The sequence below is a fragment of the Musca autumnalis genome, unplaced genomic scaffold, assembly GCF_047663935.1.
Source record: "Musca autumnalis isolate F117 unplaced genomic scaffold, ASM4766393v1 scaffold_1, whole genome shotgun sequence".
Lineage (NCBI taxonomy): Eukaryota > Metazoa > Arthropoda > Insecta > Diptera > Muscidae > Musca > Musca autumnalis.
The window spans coordinates 141,276,946-141,300,121 of NW_027411644.1; the positions used below are offsets into that span (position 1 = coordinate 141,276,946).

The window sequence follows — 23,176 nt, forward strand, 5'->3', positions numbered from 1 at the left end:
AAAACATATACAGCGCAATCATGAATATTTCCCTCTGAATTTTCCACACGGAAAATAATTTTAAAAAGTGAAATTCTTTTAAAATCGATGTTTGTTAAAATTTGAAAACTACTAGATTCGCTTCATTATGGCTTATTCTAGTCGAATCGACAAAAATATTCCCTTTTTTGGGCATAAATATGGAAATAAAAAATTGTAAATTAGGGAAAGGAAGCAAATTCCGCACGAAATTTTTATTCATTATTGCACTGATAACTATATTTTAATACTCTAAGGGTATTATGTCTTAGTGAATGAGTTTGCAACATGCAAAATGAAACGAAATAGACCCATAGTTCCTTTTGATGATCTGCATAGATTCGCACTTATCCATCTGGCCATGTCTTTTTGAAAACAAAGTACAGGTCACATTTATAGACCAATTCGCATTAAAAATTGGAGATTTTTTGGCCCTAGGCCGATCCCTATTTATTTTGGTAAGAATCGATTCAGATTTGGATATTGCTTCCGTATATACAGTATAATCAAATTGTCCGGATTAACGAATAGTAAAGAAAATAAATTATTTTCTATGATTAAATCACTTGTAGTTATATCATAATACTTTTTTAAATTGTAATTGCTGATACCGAACTTTTAAATAAAATAAAGAAGTAAAAAGTGCTCTACGTGTAAAAAATAGTGAGATTTTTCTACACGACAATCCGGACATTTTTATTGGCATTGCCTGTATTTGTTCCTTTCCTTACTTTTTACCAATTTACCATGCAACAAGTCTCAATTTTCATAAATTACAGAAAAAGCCAATCAGATTGTGAAAGTAGATCTAGAAATATGGCATTTTTAAAGTTTACATCAGGATGTAAGCAAAACACGGGACAGATGTGAAATTGCATCTTTTTGGAAATTAAGATTCCTTGAAATCTTTGCCTTTTAGGTGTATAGTGCCTTTGGCAACTTTAATGACAATATTGCGGCGACTATTTTTCTTAATATATTTATTTATATCCTATACAACAAGACGAATTTGTAATAAAGGTGTTATATCCTTGTACTCGAAAATCTTTACTAAATGTTGCTGAAAAAAATTTTACAGCAACTTCTCCATTAAACAACTGTCAAAATTCGAAGCATTTGTAATAATTAGTACAAATTATAGAGTACACGGCCATGTATAAGTTAATTGATTGTGCATACAAAAGGGTTATGACTTTCCGACTGTGTTATCTAAATTGTTTGCCTGCAGCAGGAATGAAAGAACTATATTTTTTTAGCATTCCAAATTCTTTTCTAGCAGAAATATGTGAGTGGTTTTGCCATGTTAAAGACAATTCCAAGGTTTTTGACTTATTTTACCACTACCATGCTATTGTGAGGCTTTTATAATTTTGCACTAATCATTGGGTGTTCTTCATTTCGCTTTTATTCATTATTTTTCGCCGAGGAGTGAACATTTACCAATTTTGCATTAAGCGGCTGTATGGGTACAATATAGATCAATATTATAAAATTATGTATTTTTAGTGCATTAAACTAAAACCACGTCATCAATATTAAAGCGGCAGTTAGAGCATTTTTCCAAAGAAGCTTTTTGACGACAAAGAACAACAATTTATTTATTTATTTATTTTTTTTTTCTCGTTCCTTCCCACGCCACTCACACCCGCCCCTGCCGACCGAGGGGGCCACCTCCCCTTACGTAGGGAGCACGTACACACCATGGACCGGTCAATGGCTGGTTAGTTGGGGATAAAACTACCGGCTACAAATTATATCAGCCGATATAAAAATTTAATTACAAACAAAATTACAACAACATAATTTAATTAGGGAAATTAATATGTATTTACATTAAAGGCTCTTTAGGCTGAATACTACTGGTTCCGCTGAGGGAGATGTAGTTTGCCGTTAAACAGAGCTCAATTTTTTAGAATGAACGACGGTGATAGATATAAATTAAAAATAGTTTCTGCTCATTAGCTGTGTTCTACTGTTCCGCAGAGGGAGTTGTAGATATACATATGCTGAGCTGAAGGGTTCCTAACAGGCACAAGTAGTTTACAGAGCAATAGATTCTAAACTAAGTTACTAAAAATGTTAATACTACATTAAAGAGGATTGGCAACCTGCTTGTTTATACATTATGAATGCAATATTAATTTTTTTAAAGTATGTAATGGTTTAGTTAAAGGTATCGTATTATAGATGTTATTGTATATATCACACAATGAACGTAATGGGTTATTATCTTCATAATTAGTTTTCACAGTAGGCAAATTAATTGGCAAGAAATTACGGGTTATACGTGAAGGAACATTAAATCTTATTTCTCCTATCAAGTACGGACAGTCAATTAAGCCGCGTAACAGTTTAATAAAAAAATAGCGCTCTTAGTGTAAATCTTCTTTTTTCAAGAGTAGGAAGATCAATTAACATTAAACGGCTTTCATAAGGTGGGAGTAGCGCGGTCGTGTCCCAGTGCAGACCACGCAAGGCAAACAGTAGGAATTGGATTTGAACCGACTCAATCTTATCAGAGTATGATTTGTAATAAGGGCTCCATAGAATGCAACCATATTCCAGAACTGGGCGGACGAGGCTAACAAACAAACGTTTCGTAACGTATGGGTCATCAAATTCTTTAGACCAACGTTTTATAAAACCCAATAACGATTTAGCTTTATTAACACAAGAATCAATGTGCAAATTGAAGCGCAATTTATGATCTAATAAAACACCTAGATCTAGGAAAGAGTCAACATTTTCCAATTGATGTGAACCAATATAATAATTGGAGAAAAACGGAAGTGATCTAGATAAGGAAAATTTTTTACACTTTTTGAGGTTCAAAGTCATCCCATTTGCGTAACACCAATTAGTAAGAGAGTGCAGATCATATTGTAGATATATTGAATTACTTAATGAATTCAGTTGAAAGAATAGCTTTACATCATCAGCATACATTAAAATTTTGCAGTAACGTATAGCTGAAGGAAGATCGTTAATATATAGTACAAATAAAAGCGGGCCCAGGTGGCTACCTTGCGGCACACCGGAAGAAACGAACAGGTCCTTGGAAAATGACTCGTTAAATAAAACTTTTTGGGTGCGTCCTCTTAAATAAGAGGAAATCCAATTCAATAAAGATTGTGGAAATCCCATGATATCAAGTTTATAAAGCAAATGTTTATGCACTACGGTATCAAAGGCTTTACTAAAATCGGTATAAATAACGTCTGTCTGTTGTTTATAAGAAAACCCTTTATAGACATGAGTTACAAACTCCATGAGATTAGTAATTGTAGATCTGCCTTTCATAAATCCATGCTGAAAAGGTGAAATTATAGATTTAACAAAGTGAGATAGTCTTCGAGAAACTAAAAGTTCAAAAAGTTTTGGGATAGCACTAAGTTTTGCTATACACCTATAATTTTCAACAAAGCATCTATTACCAGATTTGTGTAGTGGAATAATGAAGCTAGATCTCCAGAAAGTTGGAAAGTAACCATTATTTAAGGAATAATTAAAGATTTTTGTAAGAGGTTGATAAATTTCATTAGCGCAAGATTTAAGAATATAAGTAGGAACACCATCTGGACCAGGTATGTTTGAAGAACGAAGCGACTTTAAGCCAACAAGGACTTCATCTTCAGACAATACAATATGAGGTAGATGATTCAGCTTGTCAATACTATAGTTATATTGTTCATTTAGAATTTTAGAAGAGTAGGAAGACTGAAAGAAGTCGGCAAACATATTAGAGATTTCGGATTCATCCGAAGATTCTCTGCTACCAAATTTCATACAGCTTGGGAAATTATTAACCTTTCTTTTAGAATTAACAAATTTAAAGAAGCTTTTCGGGTTATTTTTAAAATTCCTACTCATTTTATCAAGATAATGCCGATAAAAATAAGAATTGGCAGAATTATATTTATTTCGGGCTACAATATAGCTAGAGTAATTCACTGCGGAGTTAATTTTTTTAAATTTTTTGAAGCATCTACTTTTTATGTTACGCAACCTCCTTAACGTTGATGTGAACCAAGGGGGGCCATGATCAGAAACTTTTGTCATATATGGAGTTGTTTTAGCGAAGGCAGAGTTAAGTTGATTATAGAAATTAGAAACGCTTAAATCAATCGTATCATTAATAACAAATCTTGTACTTAATAAAATTGATTTTAGCCGATTAATATCTGTTTTTCCAAAATTAAATTTACGATTAATATTTTTTTTAGACCTAGGGGTCGGTCTAGAAATTTGTAGTTGAAGGTTAACTGAAAGTGTAGGATGGTAAACATCTTCTGGCAATACGATAGGTAGACATCTATTCAATGCAACATTGAGTGTAGATTAAAAGACTAGATCTAAAGCCCGATCCTTTATGTTTAAAACATTGTTAACTTGGTAAAGACATTGACTAAAAATTAAATCCCAAAAATTGTCAATTCCATTGCTAGTTGCAGGTATAAAATCTATTCTATTGTCCCCAGGGACCCATGAGATATGAGGAAGATTAAAATCACCCATACAAATTAATTCGGAGGTAGTAGACATTAAAGAAGAAACCCTTTGAATTAAATTGGCATGTCTTAGATAAATGTCATTGCCCGAGTTTGGTGCAATATAAGAAACAGTTACAAAGATTATATTCCCAAGGTAATTCGGTTTAAACAAAGAAACTCATCATAAGTTGTCACTGGTATTACAACTAATTCAGATGAAATAGAATTGTGAACTGCAATTAAAACACCACCACCAACCTTGTTTAATCTATCTTTCCTATAAACTTGAAAATTTTCGCAAAAGATTTCAGTATCACTTATTTCAGGCTTTAACCATGTTTCAGTAAACACTACGACTTTATAATCACAATAAAAACTTTTTAAATATAAGCTACTGAGTTTAGTTTTCAAACCTCTAACATTTTGATATAAAAATGGCAATGACTCTAGTTTTTTGGAAGAACAATCGGATTTATCGGAGTAGGTCTTTCCTTGTAGATGAATTCTTTCACTGTAAGTCCCTCGGGCCAAAACTCACTATCAACTATGGTAAGGAATAAATCATTTGGAACCACGATCCTAAAAGATGAGATATCTCTTGGTTAGGCGGATTAAATTTAAATACCTTTAAATCATTATCATTTGAAATATTAATTCTAGATTTGACATAATTACGAATATGATCAGTTGAAGTATTAGGATGTAGTCGGGACAGTTTTCCGCGGCGCAACTACAATTAGTTGATCTAAGGGTAACGATGGAGGTTCTGGAGCTGAAGGCTCATGGATAACAACAGAAGGTATAGGTGGATTACTTTGCAGAACCGAAGGTGAAGGACTCTCAGCTGGAGTAGGTAAATTGGTTATAGGTTTATTGATGACCGGAATAATGGTATTTGTTTTATTGGTAGGAATAAGAGCCAAGGATGAAGAAGACTCAGGAAGAGTGCTAGCTACTGATGAGTTTTCAGATGACTGGGCAATTGGAGTGATAGGAGGAGCTGAAGTAGAAATCGGGGAATTTAAAGCAATCAGATTTTCAGAGGTGGAAATGGTATTACTGGCTGACGATTTTTTCCTTTTCGGAGAATCAACCGAGTAATCAAAACTATTTAACATTTTTTCTATTTTTTCCAAATTGTTAAAAAGGGGATTGAATTTCTTTTTTAATTTAGAGACTTCTAATTTAGTTTCTTTAAAAAGACGAACGAAATTTATTTCTTTATCTCTACAGTCAGGGCACGACCAACGTAATCCCATGGATCTGTATATACTGAATAAAGGACTAAATACTATAAAATATATTCAAATCTAATATGTGGATATTCAAAATGTATGCTTCAAATTATAGTTATATTCCAGAACCTGGAATCGTACTCTCTAGTACTTTTTCCCATTTTGTGCTAAAAAACTAACCCTTTTTCCAAAAACTAGAAGAAATGACGCTTTTATCTAAACAAAAATTGCGATGACTAACTCTAGCTCCTTTGTTTTTCTGCTTGACAATTTTGGCCGAGTAGAAACTATCACCATATTTGGACACGTTGATTTTGACATTTCTGATTGAGTTTTTGAAATTTTTCCATTACCTACATATCTATAGGAAGCAACTTATGTTGTAATAGAAATGCTGGGTTATTTGATATTTTCTCACCTTGTGAAAACTGATTTAAGTCTTATTAGTCCAGATTTATTGCTGCGGCGGAATATCTGGAGAGTCTCAATAACATAATAATCTGCAAAAAACAATGTTATACGGCAAAAAACTTAATATAGAAGGCTTTTTTGATGATTTCCCAAATTTATTTGACTATTTCCGTCAAAAAAACACTTGCATATTTAGCATATTTTGTGCATATATTTTACATATTTTTTGCATATATTTTGCATATTTTTTGCATGTTTTTGATATGACCCCAAATATCGAAAAATTGACCCTCAAAACGCCTAGATCCAAAATTTGAGTCCAATCGGATGAGAAATAAAAAACATGCTAAAATCCGATGTCTAGTGATCATCCAGACTATTGACTTATGTGGATTGTAGAGATGAAGCTGTTGTTGTGATGTGATGATGTGTAGATTGGGTTATTATTGTTGTAGATGATGAATGTGGCTATGAGTGTTGGTAAAAGGTCCCAGCAAAATTTGACGGAAGGGGTTCTTTTCGATGACGTGATTTCATGTCATCTTTTGCATTGGTTCAAAGGAAGTCGTGAAAGATCCGATCTTTTCATTAGGATTTGAACCAATGCAAAGGAAGTCGTGAAAGATCCGATCTTTTCATCAGCATTTGTACCCATTCCATCGATCCAATAGAGATGATGTTTGTGTTTTTATTTACACACCTGTTTATTTTCATATTGGTATGTTCCAGTACTGCAAAAATCTACTAATTTTTACTATTTTTTCCGATAATATAAAGGAAAATTGTTATCGTAGTAAAAATAAGTAGATTCTTGCCGTTTCTGGAACAGACCAAAGTTGTTAGAACTGTCGTCGTGATGTTGTCTTACATTTCCTGCATATCAAACAACTAAAACTTCTAAACAATTGGTATTATATGAAGTCCCAACCATCGAGCTAAAAATAGAATCGGACTGGACACATTGCTATTTTAAAAGTTCCCTTGTCTGTTCTAAATCTGACATAGAATGAAATCAATCAAATCTCGCTTCTTGGAATTTGAAAAAAAAGTCCGAAACGAAAAGGAACAAGAATCTGAAAATAAAGAAGAAACTACTTTTGGAAAGAAACAATTAAAAATAAAATAATAAGGCATAAATGGTATTTTCCATAAAAAGTCTCTCCACCCCGTTCGTTACATTTTGTTCTTAGAGATCCCTAAAGCAAGCCGGGTTGTAGATCCCTACATATTTCCGTCACTAAACAAAAGAGTATAAATTACCAAAATGTTGTTATAAAATAACAAAATTATAAAATAAAAGTAATTTACTAAAAAAAAAAATACTTAAAGGAGTGCATTTGGAGTCCATGTCGAAATCTGAACTGGTGATGGGAAGATAATTGAAAAAACCTTTTGTAAGATGAAAGAATATCAGTTGCGGAGAACGGAGGAAGTAATCTTTTGCGTTGCAGCGGTGGTGATTACATTGCAATTTTGGATGTAAACTTTCGAAAAACTAAACTGATAAATTAATTGTAGCTATTTCATGAATTCGTTTGAATTAATAAAGAGTTTTGTTTTTTCATGAAAACCATATTTCAATACAGCATTTCCATTTTCCAAACAAGACATGAAAATTTCATGCCAAGGGGTTGGTGAAAATGACATGCCAAAGCATTGGTTAAAACGACATGTCAAAGCATGGGTGAAAATGACGTGTCAAAGCATTGGTGAAAATGACATGTCAAATCATTAGTGGAAATGACATGCCAAAGCATTGGTGGAAATGACATGCTTAGGATCCAGAAAAGAACGTCATCTTTTGGGGTCCACGCTCATATAAAATTCATCGATGAAGATGCTAAAAAGATGACATGCTAGATCACTTGCACCCATGATTGAATGTCATCTTTGGCATCGAACATTTTGCTGGGATAGGTAAAGTAGTGGTAGTGTTCGGAATATATTGTAGATGGCGTGCTAAGTGCGTAATCCAATTTATTGTTCAATTATTCCCAGCAAAATGTTCGATGCCAAAGATGACATTCAATCATGGGTGCAAGTGATCTAGCATGTCATCTTTTTAGCATCTTCATCGATGAATTTTATATGAGCGTGGACCCCAAAAGATGACGTTCTTTTCTGGATCCTAAGCATGTCATTTTAACCAATGCGTTGACATGTCATTTCCACCAATGCTTTGGCATGTCATTTCCACCAATGACTTGACATGTCATTTTCACCAATGCTTTGACACGTCATTTTCACCCATGCTTTGACATGTCATTTTAACCAATGCTTTGGCATGTCATTTTCACCAACCCCTTGGCATGAGATTTTCATGTCTTGTTTGGAAAATGGAAATGCTGTATTGAAATATGGTTTTCATGAAAAACAAAACTCTTTATTAATTCAAACGAATTCATGAAATAGCTACAATTAATTTATCAGTTTAGTTTTTCAAAAGTTTACATCCAAAATTGCAATGTAATCACCACCGCTGCAACGCAAAAGATTACTTCCTCCGTTCTCCGCAACTGATATTCTTTCATCTTACAAAAGGTTTTTTCAATTATCTTCCCATCACCAGTTCAGATTTCAACATGGACTCCAAATGCACTCCTTTAAGTATTTTTATTTCGTAAATTACTTTTATTTTATAATTTTGTTATTTTATAACAACTTTTTGGTAATTTATACTCTTTTGTTTAGTGACGGAAATATGTAGGGATCTACAACCCGGCTTGCTTTAGGGATCTCTAAGAACAAAATGTAACGAACGGGGAGGAGAGACTTTTTATGGAAAATACCATTTATGCTTAATTAATTTATTTTTAATTGTTTCTTTCCAAAAGTAGTTTCTTCTTTATTTTCAGATTCTTGTTCCTTTTCGTTTCGGACTTTTTTTCAAATTCCAAGAAGCGAAATTTGATTGATTTCATTCTATGTCAGATTTAGAAAAGACAAGGGAACTTTTAAAATAGCAATGTGTGCAGTCCGATTCTATTTTTAGCTCGATGATTGGGACTTCATATAATACCAATTGTTTAGAAATTTTAGTTGTTTAATATGCATCACGACGACAGTTCTAACAACTTTGGTCTGTTCCAGAAACTGCAAGAATCTACTTATTTTTACTACGATAACAATTTTTCCTTTATGGTACCGGAAAAAATAGTAAAAATTAGTAGATTTTTGCAGTACTGGAACATACCAAAATGAAAATAAACAGGTGTGTAAATAAAAACACAAACATCATCTCTATTGGATCGATGGAATGGGTACAAATGCTGATGAAAAGATCGGATCTTTCACGACATCCTTGGCATTGGTTCAAATCCTAATGAAAAGATCGGATCTTTCACGACTTCCTTTGAACCAATGCAAAAGATGACATGAAATCACGTCACCGCAAAGAACCCCTTCCGTCAAATTTTGCTGGGTTTCAGTTATTTTAAAAATTAATAAAAATATGCTGTTATTTTCAAAAAAGGTACGGACACTCTTCAATAACAAAGACAGGATTGCAGAATTAATATTAAGTGAAAAATATGGTGGTAACATACATTTTTTGAGGTTTATGACGTTTACTACTTTTTATACGTTTTCTACGGGTAAATGACGTTTTCGACGTTTACAACTTTCTTACCGTCGAAAACCTAAAAAATCGTCATATAGACCATCTCTGTTGGTGAGCAGTAAATGTTATTTATTTTCAACATTTTAATTAAAAAGATTGTCACTCAAAAATTACCAAATTAAAAACCAACGAGTAAACTAAAACCGAGAAATCAAAACAAACATATCAGCTGACTCTATCTAACCAAGTTTAGTGGTGATAAAGTCCCGATAACCTAAACATTGTTATCGATAAATAACATCTGCGATCAAAAGCATTGCCATTTATGAAAACTTCCAGGGTTCGGAAACATGCAAAATAGTTTTCAAACACCCAAACGGAAACACACCGAATTGAAATCACCAGAAAACACAAATAATACAATTTCAAACATGGATTCCAATAATCTTGTAAAGATAATTAAAGAAACCATCAATACCAACCTTGATGAAAAGTTGAAAAACTTAGCAACAAAATCAGATTTGGAGGATTTAAAACTTCAAATGACTAATTTTAGTGCGGATATAAATACCTTAAAATCTGAAAATCAAGCATTAAGAGAAGAACTAAACAAAGTACAGAAAGAAAACACCCAACACAAAAGACATAAACTGGCTTCAAAACCAGTTAAAACCCAACAAATTATTCGTCAAAGGAATATCAAGCAACAGAAACCCAATGGAAGAAGTAGCTAAGCTCTTTAAGGAAAAATTAGCCATATCGGCACACATAAAGAGCGCACATAAATTGTTTGACCGTAACGGAAAAATGGCGGTAATAGTAGAGCTTGATAACGAACAGACAATAAAAGAAATTTTCCAAAATACCAAGAAATTAGCTGGGTCAAGTATTTCTATAGAGAGAGATATGATACCAAATAAACAACAACACAAAAAAGCCTTACTCTCACTAAAGAAAAAACTCATCTCAGTTAGCAAAAAACACAAAGTCATGGTGAGAGAAGATAAAATTAAAGTAAAAGACATTTGGTTTAGATGGAATACGGATAACAAACTTATGTCTGGCAATGCCGATGGAGAAATAGAACTAGAGAAATTGTATGGAGACGTTATAAAGTCAATCAATTTAAATTATGACTCTCTTATTAACGATTTGCACCCAAAAAACTAATAAATACCCATACTGTAAAAGAAACATTTAACATATCAATCTTATCCTATAACATAAATGGTTTGGAAAATAAATATATGTACCCAACATTCTTTCAATTTATAACACAATATGAAATATTTATATTACTGGAAACACATTTAGAAAGTAATAAAATGGAAAGAGCCAAGGCATTCTTTGTTGGATATAATTTGACCTTTGAGCCTGCAATACGGTTTCATAGGTTTGGAAGAGCAATAGGAGGAATGATAATAGGAATAAAAAATAAATTGCATGATATGGGTATCTTACACGAAGTATTCTACACAGAAGAGAAGTTGCTTATAAAATTACAAGACAAAGACAATATATATACACTTATACCCCAATACCTAAGGCCGGCAACTTGGGACAGCGAATTTAGAAAACTAGATCAAATATTTCACGTCGCAGACATCCCAAACCCTATAGTTATAGGAGATTTCAACGTCAGAATTGGAGAAGTGAATCAGAGCATCGGAGAAATATACAGGGGAAAGTTCTACGCAGGATATGATTTAAGGAAATCCAAAGACAAAACGATAAATCAAAAGGGTTTGAAATTCATTCAGCTATGTGATGATAACAATATGCTTATATTAAACGGAATAACAAGAGGTGATGAGATGTCAATGATGTTTGTGCAGTGTCTAAGGAAATCCTAGAAAGAATTATAGAATTTAAAGTGAAAGATAAAGTATGGTCTGATCATTTCCCGATTCTTGTAAGGTTGAAAATTAGATCAGATTCACAATCAGAAGAAAAGATGTCCTTACTTCCAAAACTTATCTGGAAAGAACACGAAAAGTGTAACTATCAACGTAGGCTGAACTTGAATCTAAATATAATGGAAGAAACAAACCCCTTTTGCCTGGAGCGAATATGCAAAGCCATAAGAGATTCATATCCACAACAATTACCTTATAAACAGACATTTCAACCAAAACAAAAATGGTATAATAATTCCTGCAACCAAGCTCGCATAAACAGTTTTAATTTACTCAAGGTATATAGAAGAACAAAAGATCTGGAAGACAAAAGAAGGTATTTGTCCGCACAAACCCAATACAAAAGCATATGCGACGCACGTAAATCTGAGTATTATAAAGCAGTCGGAAGTAATCTAAACACCATACGAAACTCTACAGAGTGGTGGAAAATGGCAAGAGAACTTCGAAATGAGAATATTTTTAGAGGAACTAATATAACGTCTGAGGTTTTCAAATGCTATTATTCCAGTTTGTTAAATTATTTCGGAGAAACTACACTAATTTACTATGCGCCTAGGTACTCGGAAGATGTGGAACTGGACAGGCCAATAAATATGCTCGAGTTGAAGAAAATACTTTCTTGCGTTAAAAGAAATAAAGCTCCTGGAGAAGACCGTATTCCATACGAATTTTATATAAATGGCACAGAAGAACTACACTGTCGATTGCTGAATATCTACAATAACATATTTTCGAGCACAAATATCAACCCCTCATTATCGAAAACGGTAATTTTTCCGATACACAAAAAGGGAGATTTAAACGAACCATCAAACTATAGAGGGATTTCGTTCATGAACTGTGCTGCAAAAATATTCATGGGCATACTAAATGAACGGCTGTACAATTGGGTGGAAAAGCATGCAATTTTGAATGAATATCAAGCCGGTTTTCGCAGAAACTACTCCACAGTTGATAACATTTACAATCTAGCCTCTATCGTCAACTTCAAATTATCAGAAAAGAAAAAAGTATACTCATTTTTCATTGATTTCAAGGCAGCATTTGATAACATATCAAGGCAAGCCCTGATTTATAAGTTATTTAATATGGGAGTTTCATATAAAATGGTGACATTAATAGAAAGAATATACAATAACACACAATCGGCTGTATGGAACGGCAGAGAGCTATCAGACTTTTTTCAAACTACAAAAGGCGTAAAACAAGGTTGTCTATTGTCACCGTTATTATTCGCCCTTTACATTAATGACATGCACGAATATATTGGAGGTGGACTTTTTGTGGACAATATTAACATTAGAATACTTATGTACGCAGATGACATCGTTCTCCTCGCTGATGATATCTCAATACTTCAAAAAATGATAGAAAAAGTTGAAACATACTGCAAAAGTTGGAGCCTTGAAGTAAACTTGGCTAAATCCGAAATTATGATATTCAGAAACGGAGGGAAAATAAGCAAACATGAAAAATGGACGTATGATGGCAAAGAAATCAAAATTTCAAATGAATTTAAATATTTAGGCGTAACCTTCACTCCAAAAATGAAATTTCTAAAGCACATACAATACCGGAACAACGAGGCAAAAAACGCAATTAACGCAACGTGGAAGAACTTTGTTGGTAGAGCAGATATACATATGAACGTAAAGTGGAAGTTGTTTTTAGCAGTTTGTAGATCCATACAGACATATGCTGCCCAAGTCTGGGGATTCACTTATTTTGAAGAAGTTAACACACTACTGAGATTCTTTTTAAAACGAATATTAAGAGTTCCTAGTTTTACACCAAATTATATTCTGATGCTGGAAACGGAAGTAGAAGACACGCATATATATACACTGGAGCTACATCTTAACTACATTGGAAAAACATTGTTTCAATATTCTCACAACAGACTTCCTCAAAAGCTCACCCAACTTATGTACCGCAAAAACATATTTTGGGCAAAGGAATTGCAGTCATTATCTGAAACCTTTAATTTAGAATGGTCACATGCAATGGTTTCTCAAAACAATTGGTTTACTTTCTGCCAGAATATAATAAAATGCATAAAACTACAAATTTATGACGAAAGGATACAAAAAAAAGAAAATAGCCTGAGTCAACGAATATATAAACACCTTAAGACAAATATAGGCCATCTTTACTTGAATGAAAAATACTCGCAAGAGAAAATCGTATGGATCTTTAAAGCGCGTAGCGGAATGATTCCTTTAGAATACAACAGATTTGATCCTGGAGACCAGAACAGAGAATGCAAGCTTTGTAATATGCAGGAAATATAAACAATGCAACACTTTTTAGGAACTTGCCCCATTCTTCGAGAATTCAGATTGAGATCATTCAGAAAGCCAACTCTTGATGATGAAGAAATAATCAAAATACTCAATGGTGAAGAAGAAAATGACTGGAATAACTTAACAAATTACATTGCAGTTAGTTATAACTACCGACAGTTCTTAATTAATGAATTTAACTAAATACTGAATATCATATCAAATCAAAATTTATTAAACCATGCGGCAGACGTATTTTAAACATTGTCGCAAATCTAATATCTACTTCTTAATATTTATATATGTGTAACTGTATTTGAAAATATTTATTCAATAAAGAAGTTTTACTACTACTACTACTATATTATATATTATATATTATATTATATTTCGATCGAACTATTATCAAACTACTGTTTTTTCAAACAAAAATGTTCTACAAAAACATGAGTTTGGTAGTAATTTGAACGAATTTTAATTCGAATCGTCCTGGAGAAACAGGCCATAAATATTAATTAAAAGTTACAACTGTTTTAAATATTTTTTCCAAATGGCCCTGAGGTCTCAAATCAGTGAAAAATCCTCGCTTAATAGATATTAACTTCTCCTATATCCTCGCTTGCGAATCAATTTTTAAATGAATCGAAAAATCAATTCAAAATACTTTCCATGGAATCTATATTTATCCACTACAAAGAAATAATGAAAAATGTGTGCTTAAGAAGCAAATTAGACAGTATCCTCACTGCACCATGGCCTTGTAAAAATCATAACTTCTTTGAAGTAAAAAGATGTAGTCCGAAATCACTTGCACTCATGATTCAACTACTTCTTTGGCTACAAACATTTTGTTGGGTAGTCACGCTCTTGTAAAAATCATGAGCGAAAATGCATAATTTGATGCACTTCCAAATCACTTGTACATATGATTTCACTGCATCTTTGGAGGCAAACTTTTTGCTGGGTATTTTTCCTTAAATAAACCAATTTAGCAATGTTATGTTTTTGAATTCCAGAGCTTATTCTGTTTTGTGATAAAAATGGTAATTACTTCAGTTGATTATCTGATTACATATTATATGGCCATATTGACTTTGTAATATAAATAGAAGTTGAAAAAAATTAAACGAATGAATTAAATGAATTAAATATGAAAAATAGAGCATAAAATTAATCATTAATGGTTTGCTTTTTTGACAGTATACTTTCTCTTTTAATTTCAGTGCGCAGGGAATCTACAAAATAATAATGTTTCGCCAGACGATATACCCAAAATATTTCCCATTGCAATCGAAATGTTCTCCAAAATATTATTTTCGGAGGTACACGAGAAAGTATTATGTAAATCATTGGAAGCTTTTGGCGCATGGTCTACTAATTTCACCAACGATTTTAACGATTCAATCTGCGAAATTGCCAGTAAAGGATTGCAGCTAAAGACCACTACTCAAACTGTTCGGTTATCATATTTGCAATGGCTTCTTACAACTATGAACGATAAATTATTTAATTTCGATGATAATTTTCTTACAAAGATGTTAAAACTTTTCGATCAAGGAGTACATAATTCCTCGCAAATTCCACTAGTATCTGAGGCTGCCTGTGTTGCATGTATTCTTCTTAAAACGGAGGGAGCCGAAAATCATCCCTCATTGCAAGGCTTTTGGAATTCAGTACTTGACCTGAACAAGTCACTATTTTTTACTGATCGGTTTCTAGCATCCTCATCACCGGATATCTTTTGCTGTATTACTCTGATTGCACAGCGGCTCTTGACAGAACACTACAAACATATTAAAGGGAACTGTGATGTTTTATTTAGAGTGTTGGTTAATTCATTTATATCCACATCAAAGAAAGTAAGGGAGTATTCATATAAGCTGTTGCATAAATTAATAGCTAACGAACAAAATATTACGTTTGCAAAACTAATTTTTGACGAATTAGAAAAGCAATTAACAACATATGAAAAAACTCTAGATGAGGGTGATACAAATTTGCTGGGAGAATCTTTAATAAATACTATTCGTTTAATATGTAACATTCCCAATATTACTAAACCCGAATCGGAATCTTTATGTCTGCAATTAATTTTAATATGTCACCATCCGTTAATAAATAACATGGAACCTATGTTGTGGGAAAATTTATTAACACACCAATTTCAACTAGATCCACAGGAATTTATAGCATCTAAACATGAAGAAATATTTGAATGTGTGGTATTAAACTTCAAAGCTACCCCCCTTTACGAAAATTCAATTGCAACATTAGCAAGACTCAGTTCAAACACCTTTCTTCCACTTTTAATAAGAAATGTTACATATTTGCTAAATGATCCAAGTATGATTAACGTTACAGATGATGAATACTTTACATTTTTAACACCTGATGGAGAATTGTATGATAAAAGTGTAATACCAAACACTGATGATCTGTATTCTACAACTGGACTAAAGAGAGAAAATAAAGCTTATAGTTATAAGGAACAAATAGAGGAAATGCAATTGAGAAGGGAAATAGAAGAAAAAAAGCGCCGAGACGGGAAAGGAAAGCCAATAAAACTTACACCAAAACAAGAAGAAGTTATACGTAATCAAACTGAAAAAGAGCTACAAATAAAAAAACGCCTGAGAGAACTTAATAGCAAACTGCTAAATTCCGTGAAAATGTTGGATGCTGCATTTATAGGGAATACAGATCATTTTACTTTGCATTTCCCAAGTTTATTAAATTCTATATTAGTTGCAATGAAATCGCCTTTGGCTGCAGAACGTTTGGTGCAACTTTATATAAATTTTCATAATGCTTGTTTTGAAAATGCTACTTTAGGCAAACAAGTTGCAGTAACTACAGTTCGTCTACAAAACCCCCATTGTGACTTGAATAATGACTGGCTCATTATTAATCTAGATGACGCTGTTGTAAGCACCCTCACAGAGCTTAAAAAGTATATCATAGATACAGGAAATAACCTAATGAGCCCAGCATTTACGTATGCATTTGAGTTTCTCCGAAGGAGTTTATTTTGTACTTGTATTTCGGCCAATGAAGAACTTTTATTATGGGGCATCCAAATTATTGAGTTGCATGCTCAAACAAGAGGAAAGACAATTAACGGAGATTTGTGCGATTTTTGCCATCCAAAATATTTGCCGTGCTTTGAAATGTTTCACCTGTTATTAACGATTGTTCGGACACATAGTGGGCGAGTCCAAAATCAAGCCATTGCAGCATTACTTGAGGTTGCAAAATGTAATTCAGGAGAAAGTTATTGCTCATTGGCTAATAAAAAAGAAATAACGCTATTTTCGGAGGCTTTAGAAGAGAGTATGGAAACTGTTAGAGATGCAGCACTACGGGTATTGTTAGTTTTAAAAAAAGCAATAGAAATGGTATGCATAAATGATGAAGAATTTTTGGTTAAATTTCAAAATATCATTTGGATAGCAACATTTGATGTTTGTCCCGAAAATCGCAGCCTTGCCAACAATTTATGGGAAATGTTGAATTTGAATGTTCCTGACTATGGTGAGATTTTACCTTACGTTATACATGATGATATATGTATTCAAAAGGCGGCAGCAGATTCGTTAATTCCCTTGTTGAAAACAGATCCATCAATAGCGAAAGGTGTTTTAAAGAAACTACTTAAAATATATAACGAAAAACTAGAAAAAATTCCTCCAAAATTGGACAAATTTGATCGTGAAATAGAACCAGCAATCGATCAATGGAAGTCAAGAAGAGGAGTTGCAATTGCCATTTCAAAAATTTCAAAATACTTTTCAATAGAAGATGTGAATCATGTGATGCAATTTTTGGTTTCCGCTGGACTTGGTGATCGAGATGAAATTGTTCATAAAGAAATGTTAGCGGCTGCTCTTACTATTGTAGATATTCATGGAAAAGACACAATAATAAATCTGCTTCCCGTTTTCGAAGACTTCTTAGATAAAGCACCAAAATCCGAAAGTTTTGACAACATAAGACAGGCTGTCGTTATTTTAATGGGATCACTGGCACGCCACCTTGAAAAAGATGATCCACGAATAGAACCGATAGTTAGGAGGCTATTAACAGCACTATCGACTCCTTCTCAACAAGTTCAGGAAGCTGTTTCGAATTGTTTACCGCATTTGATACCATCTGTGAAAGATGAAGCTTCATCAATGATAAAACGGCTACTGCATCAGCTTGTAAAATCTGAAAAATATGGAGAACGAAGAGGAGCGGCTTATGGAATAGCTGGGATCGTAAAAGGCTTAGGGATACTTTCACTAAAACAATTCGATATAATGGCTAAATTAACCACATATATTCAGGAGAAAAAAAACTACAAGTCACGCGAAGGAGCACTGTTTGCATTCGAGATACTCTGTACTACTCTCGGTCGTCTCTTTGAGCCTTATATAGTACATGTGCTCCCCCATTTATTGCAATGTTTTGGAGATTCTTCACAATATGTTAGACAAGCTGCCGACGACACCGCAAAAGTAGTAATGGCTAAATTATCAGCGCATGGTGTGAAGTTAGTGTTGCCATCATTACTGGAAGCTTTAGATGAAGATTCGTGGAGAACTAAAACAGCGTCGGTAGAACTTCTAGGAGCAATGGCTTTTTGCGCGCCGAAACAACTATCATCATGTCTTCCAGCCATAGTTCCCAAATTGATTGAAGTTTTAGGCGATTCCCACACGAAAGTACAGCAGGCAGGGGCTGACGCTCTTAAGGTAATAGGCTCAGTTATAAAAAATCCTGAGATACAGGCTATAGTTCCTGTTTTACTGAAAGCTCTAGAAGATCCTTCCAAAAATACTTCTATTTGTCTTCAGAATTTGCTTCAGACTAAGTTTGTGCATTTTATTGATGCACCTTCCTTAGCTTTGATAATGCCTGTGGTACAGAGGGCTTTCTTGGATCGGTCTACAGAAACTCGTAAAATGTCTGCTCAAATCATAGGCAATATGTATTCGCTTACAGATCAAAAAGATTTGACTCCATATTTACCTAATATTATACCCGGCTTAAAAATGTCATTATTGGATCCTGTTCCAGAAGTTAGAGCCGTTTCCGCGCGAGCTTTGGGGGCTATGGTAAGAGGAATGGGAGAGTCGTCTTTCGAGGATTTATTGCCCTGGTTAATGCAGACACTTACTTCTGAATCTAGCAGTGTTGATCGCAGTGGTGCTGCACAAGGGCTTTCAGAGGTTGTTGGGGGCCTTGGTGTCGAAAAATTGCATAAGCTTATGCCTGAAATAATTGCAACAGCGGAAAGGAACGATATCGCTCCCCACGTAAAAGATGGTTACATAATGATGTTTATTTATATGCCCAATACATTTCCACAAGATTTTACACCATATATTGGGCAAATAATAAATCCTATTTTAAAGGCACTTGCAGATGAAAATGAATATGTTCGAGATACAGCGTTAAGAGCAGGTCAACGAATCGTTAATCTATATGCTGAAACGGCTGTTACACTTTTATTACCGGAGCTCGAAAAAGGCTTGTTCGATGACAATTGGCGTATTAGATTTAGTTCAGTTCAGCTTCTAGGTGATCTTTTGTATCGAATATCCGGAGTTTCTGGCAAAATGACAACAGAAACAGCAAGTGAAGACGATAATTTTGGAACTGAACAATCACATGCAGCTATTATCCGATTTTTGGGTACCGAAAGGCGTAATAGAGTACTTTCAGGTTTATATATGGGTCGCAGTGATGTTTCTCTAATGGTTCGTCAAGCAGCACTTCACGTATGGAAGGTTGTTGTAACAAATACCCCACGAACGCTACGAGAAATCCTTCCAACATTATTCGGATTACTTTTGGGATGCTTGGCCAGCACAAGTTACGATAAACGCCAAGTAGCTGCACGGACATTAGGAGATCTTGTGAGAAAACTGGGAGAGCGTGTATTACCCGAAATAATACCCATACTTGAAAGTGGGTTGAACTCGGAACATGCGGATCAGCGTCAGGGTGTTTGTATTGGATTATCTGAAATAATGGAATCTACATCCAAGGAAATGGTTTTATCATTTGTTAATAGCTTAGTACCAACAGTAAGAAAGGCATTATCCGATCCACTTCCAGAAGTACGTCTAGCTGCAGCTAGAACGTTCGATTCCCTTCACTCTACAGTAGGATCTAAGGCTTTAGATGATATATTACCATCAATGATGGAAGGACTTTCTGACCCTGATCCAGAAATAGCTGAAAACACTTTGGACGGTCTGCGCCAGGTTATGGCAATTAAATCACGAGTCGTTCTACCATATTTGGTTCCACAGTTGACAACACCACCAGTAAATACAAAAGCTCTGTCCATACTTGTTTCTGTAGCCGGAGAAGCATTAACAAAGTATTTGCCAAAAATACTTCATGCTCTTTTGCAAGCCCTTTCCGAAGCTCAGGGCACTAGCAGAGAAATGCAGGAATTGGAATACTGTCAGGCTGTTGTGTTATCTGTAACAGACGATGTTGGAGTTCGGACAATCATGGACACTTTAATGGCTTCAGCGAAATCTGAAGTATCTTCAACACGCAAATCTTCAGTTAGTTTGTTGTCAGCTTTTTGTATACACTCGCCAGGCAATTACACCCAATATGTACCACAGCTGCTACGATGCCTTCTTCGACTTCTAGCGGAAAAAGATAGAGATATATTACAGTATGCATGGGAAGCATTGAACGCCGTAGTAAAGGGTTTGGATTCAACTCAGCAAATTGCTCATGTTTCCGACGTTAGACAAGCAGTCCGCTTTGCAGCCAGTGATTCCAAAGAGGCAGAATTACCTGGATTTTGTTTGCCAAAGGGTATTACACCATTGTTACCTGTTTTTAGAGAAGCGATTTTAAATGGTTTACCAGAAGAGAAGGAAAATGCAGCTCAAGGTCTCGGAGAAATTATTGTTCTAACCAGCGCACAATCTTTGCAGCCTTCTGTGGTACACATTACTGGCCCACTTATTAGAATCTTAGGAGACAGATTCAATGCGGGTGTGAAAGCTGCTGTTCTTGAAACTCTTGCAATATTGCTTCATAAAGTCGGAGTTATGTTAAAACAATTTTTACCACAACTTCAAACTACATTTTTGAAAGCATTGCACGATCAAAATCGACTAGTTCGTATGAAGGCTGGATATGCGTTATCGGAGTTAGTTGTAATTCATACAAGGGCTGACCCAATATTTAATGAAATTCATAGCAGTCTTAAATTAAGCGATGATTCTTCCACGCGAGAGACAATGTTACATGCTCTCCGTAATATTATTACTCCTGCAGGAAATAAAATGTCTGAACCTCTTAAAAAACAAGTCATTGCAACTTTAATTTGTTTGCTAGGCCACCAAGAGGACATAACACGCGGTGCCGCAGGTGGATGTTTGGGGGCTCTTCTAAAATATCTACCCAACAATGAAGTACATGACCTCATACGAAATTACATGCTATCGGATGACAGTAACGATTTTGCGTTTTACCACGGTTGTACAGTGTTTTTATTTGTAGGCCTCAAGGAATCCGCAGAAGTTGTATTAAAATCTGGTCATGAAGAACACATTCTATCGTCTGTAATTTCGCATATATCATCAGATAAAATTGCTATTGCCAGTAACGGTATACGAGCAGCCACTTATATAATTAAATATAAATTGCAACACCAACAACCTTTACCATCCCAGGTAGTTTGGACTTTTTCTAGAGCAATGAATCACACTAGTAATGAAATTAAACAATTAGTAGCAAAATGCTGCAATTACATTGCAAATTCTTCTCACGTTAACGAATTGCCAACGGAAATGATAAAATCATTAATACCAATGCTTGTGAATGGTACAAAAGAAAAAAATGGATATGTTAAATCGAACTCCGAAATTGCCTTGGTATCCATATTACATTTAAGGGAAGATGAGACTGTGTACAACCACGTCTGCCAAGTCCTTGATGTAGGTGCTAGAGACTCTTTGTCCGAGGTAGTAAGTAAAGTTCTACGGAAAGTTGCTATTCAACCAGCAGGAAAAGATGAAGAATTGGATGACACGATTTTAGTTTAAATGAACTTATAGTAGTTTTCGCTATTTTATAACTATACTATGTATTGTCACAAACTGTAACTATCCAGCTTACTATAGCTTAAAATTGTCACAAATAAAATTTCATTTTAATATTATAATCAGAAAATGTTTTAAATAAATTTGGGTAAGAGCTATTTTCCGTACACATAAACGTTAAAAAACATTTGTAATTGTCTGGATATTAAAGGGCACACAAAGTAAGAATAATAAAGCCTATGGAGTGTTAGGATTTATAAAAAGATGGGCCAAAGAGTTTTCTGATCCATATATAACTAAGCAATTATTCACTTCCCTTGTAAGACCTATATTAGAATATGGATCTGTCGTATGGGATCCGCAATATGGAATCTATTCCGATGAAATCGAATCAGTGCAAATACAATTTTTACTTTTTGCATTGAGAGGTTTACATTGGAGTAGTAATTTTGAATTGCCTTCATACTCTAGCAGGCTAAAGTTAATTCGATTGCCTACATTAAAAAGTAGACGTATTATGTTGAATACTATGTTTGTTTTAAAAGTATTGAATATCGTCTATTAGAATAAATGTTCCTTTTAGACCTAGTAGATATTATCAATTCTTATATATAGATTTTCACCGAACCAATTATTCGATGGGTGAACCACTTAGCAAAATGTGTACTGATTTTAATTCCATGTACTATAATGTGGACTTTTGCATGAGTTTGGAAGTCATAAAATCTAATATAATTTTATCTTTAAATAAGATTCTGTAGCTGGTTTTCGAATTTCCTTCGTATACGCCACCATGATGCGGATCATGGTGTGTACGCGATCCCCACGAAAGGGGAGGACGCCCCCTTGGTCTGCAGGGGTGGGAAAGTGAGGAGTGGGAACGTTCGATAAAAAAAAGATTTCGTCGATAAAAAGTAATGAAGACCGTTTCTATACGAACATTAAGAGAATTGGTGAGCATTTGTGGTTAGATCCGATACTATAGTCTTCTCTACCTTTTCCGAAAACCAATCATATTCACCCTTATTACGGTTGGCGTAGTCGTAGGCGTAGTTTACATTTTGTATATGATGAAAAATAATATACTACAGACATTTTTGTATTTTACAGCATCTTAGATCCATAAAATATAGAATAAACCCCTTTCATCATTCTTAGGATGAATTTTTTGGGTTAAAAACATTTATTTTTTGATACGACAA

General features: G+C 34.1%; 1 protein-coding gene and 1 long non-coding RNA gene across 2 annotated transcripts in view; both read left to right on the plus strand.

Moving 5' to 3' along the window:
- The window catches only part of l(3)80Fj (lethal (3) 80Fj), a 40,373-nt gene extending 18,277 nt beyond the window's left edge, over positions 1-22,096 (plus strand). The window contains exon 4 of the mRNA XM_073956207.1: positions 15,138-22,096. Within this exon, the coding sequence (XP_073812308.1) occupies positions 15,138-21,977 (6,840 nt within the window). The 3' untranslated portion in view covers positions 21,978-22,096. The remainder of the gene's footprint in view (positions 1-15,137) is intronic.
- LOC141387084 (uncharacterized) lies at positions 4,104-7,474 on the plus strand. The gene is made up of 2 exons (XR_012408476.1): positions 4,104-5,361; positions 5,419-7,474. It is a non-coding gene; the product is annotated as an uncharacterized lncRNA (long non-coding RNA).
- Positions 22,097-23,176: the final 1,080 nt, after the last annotated feature.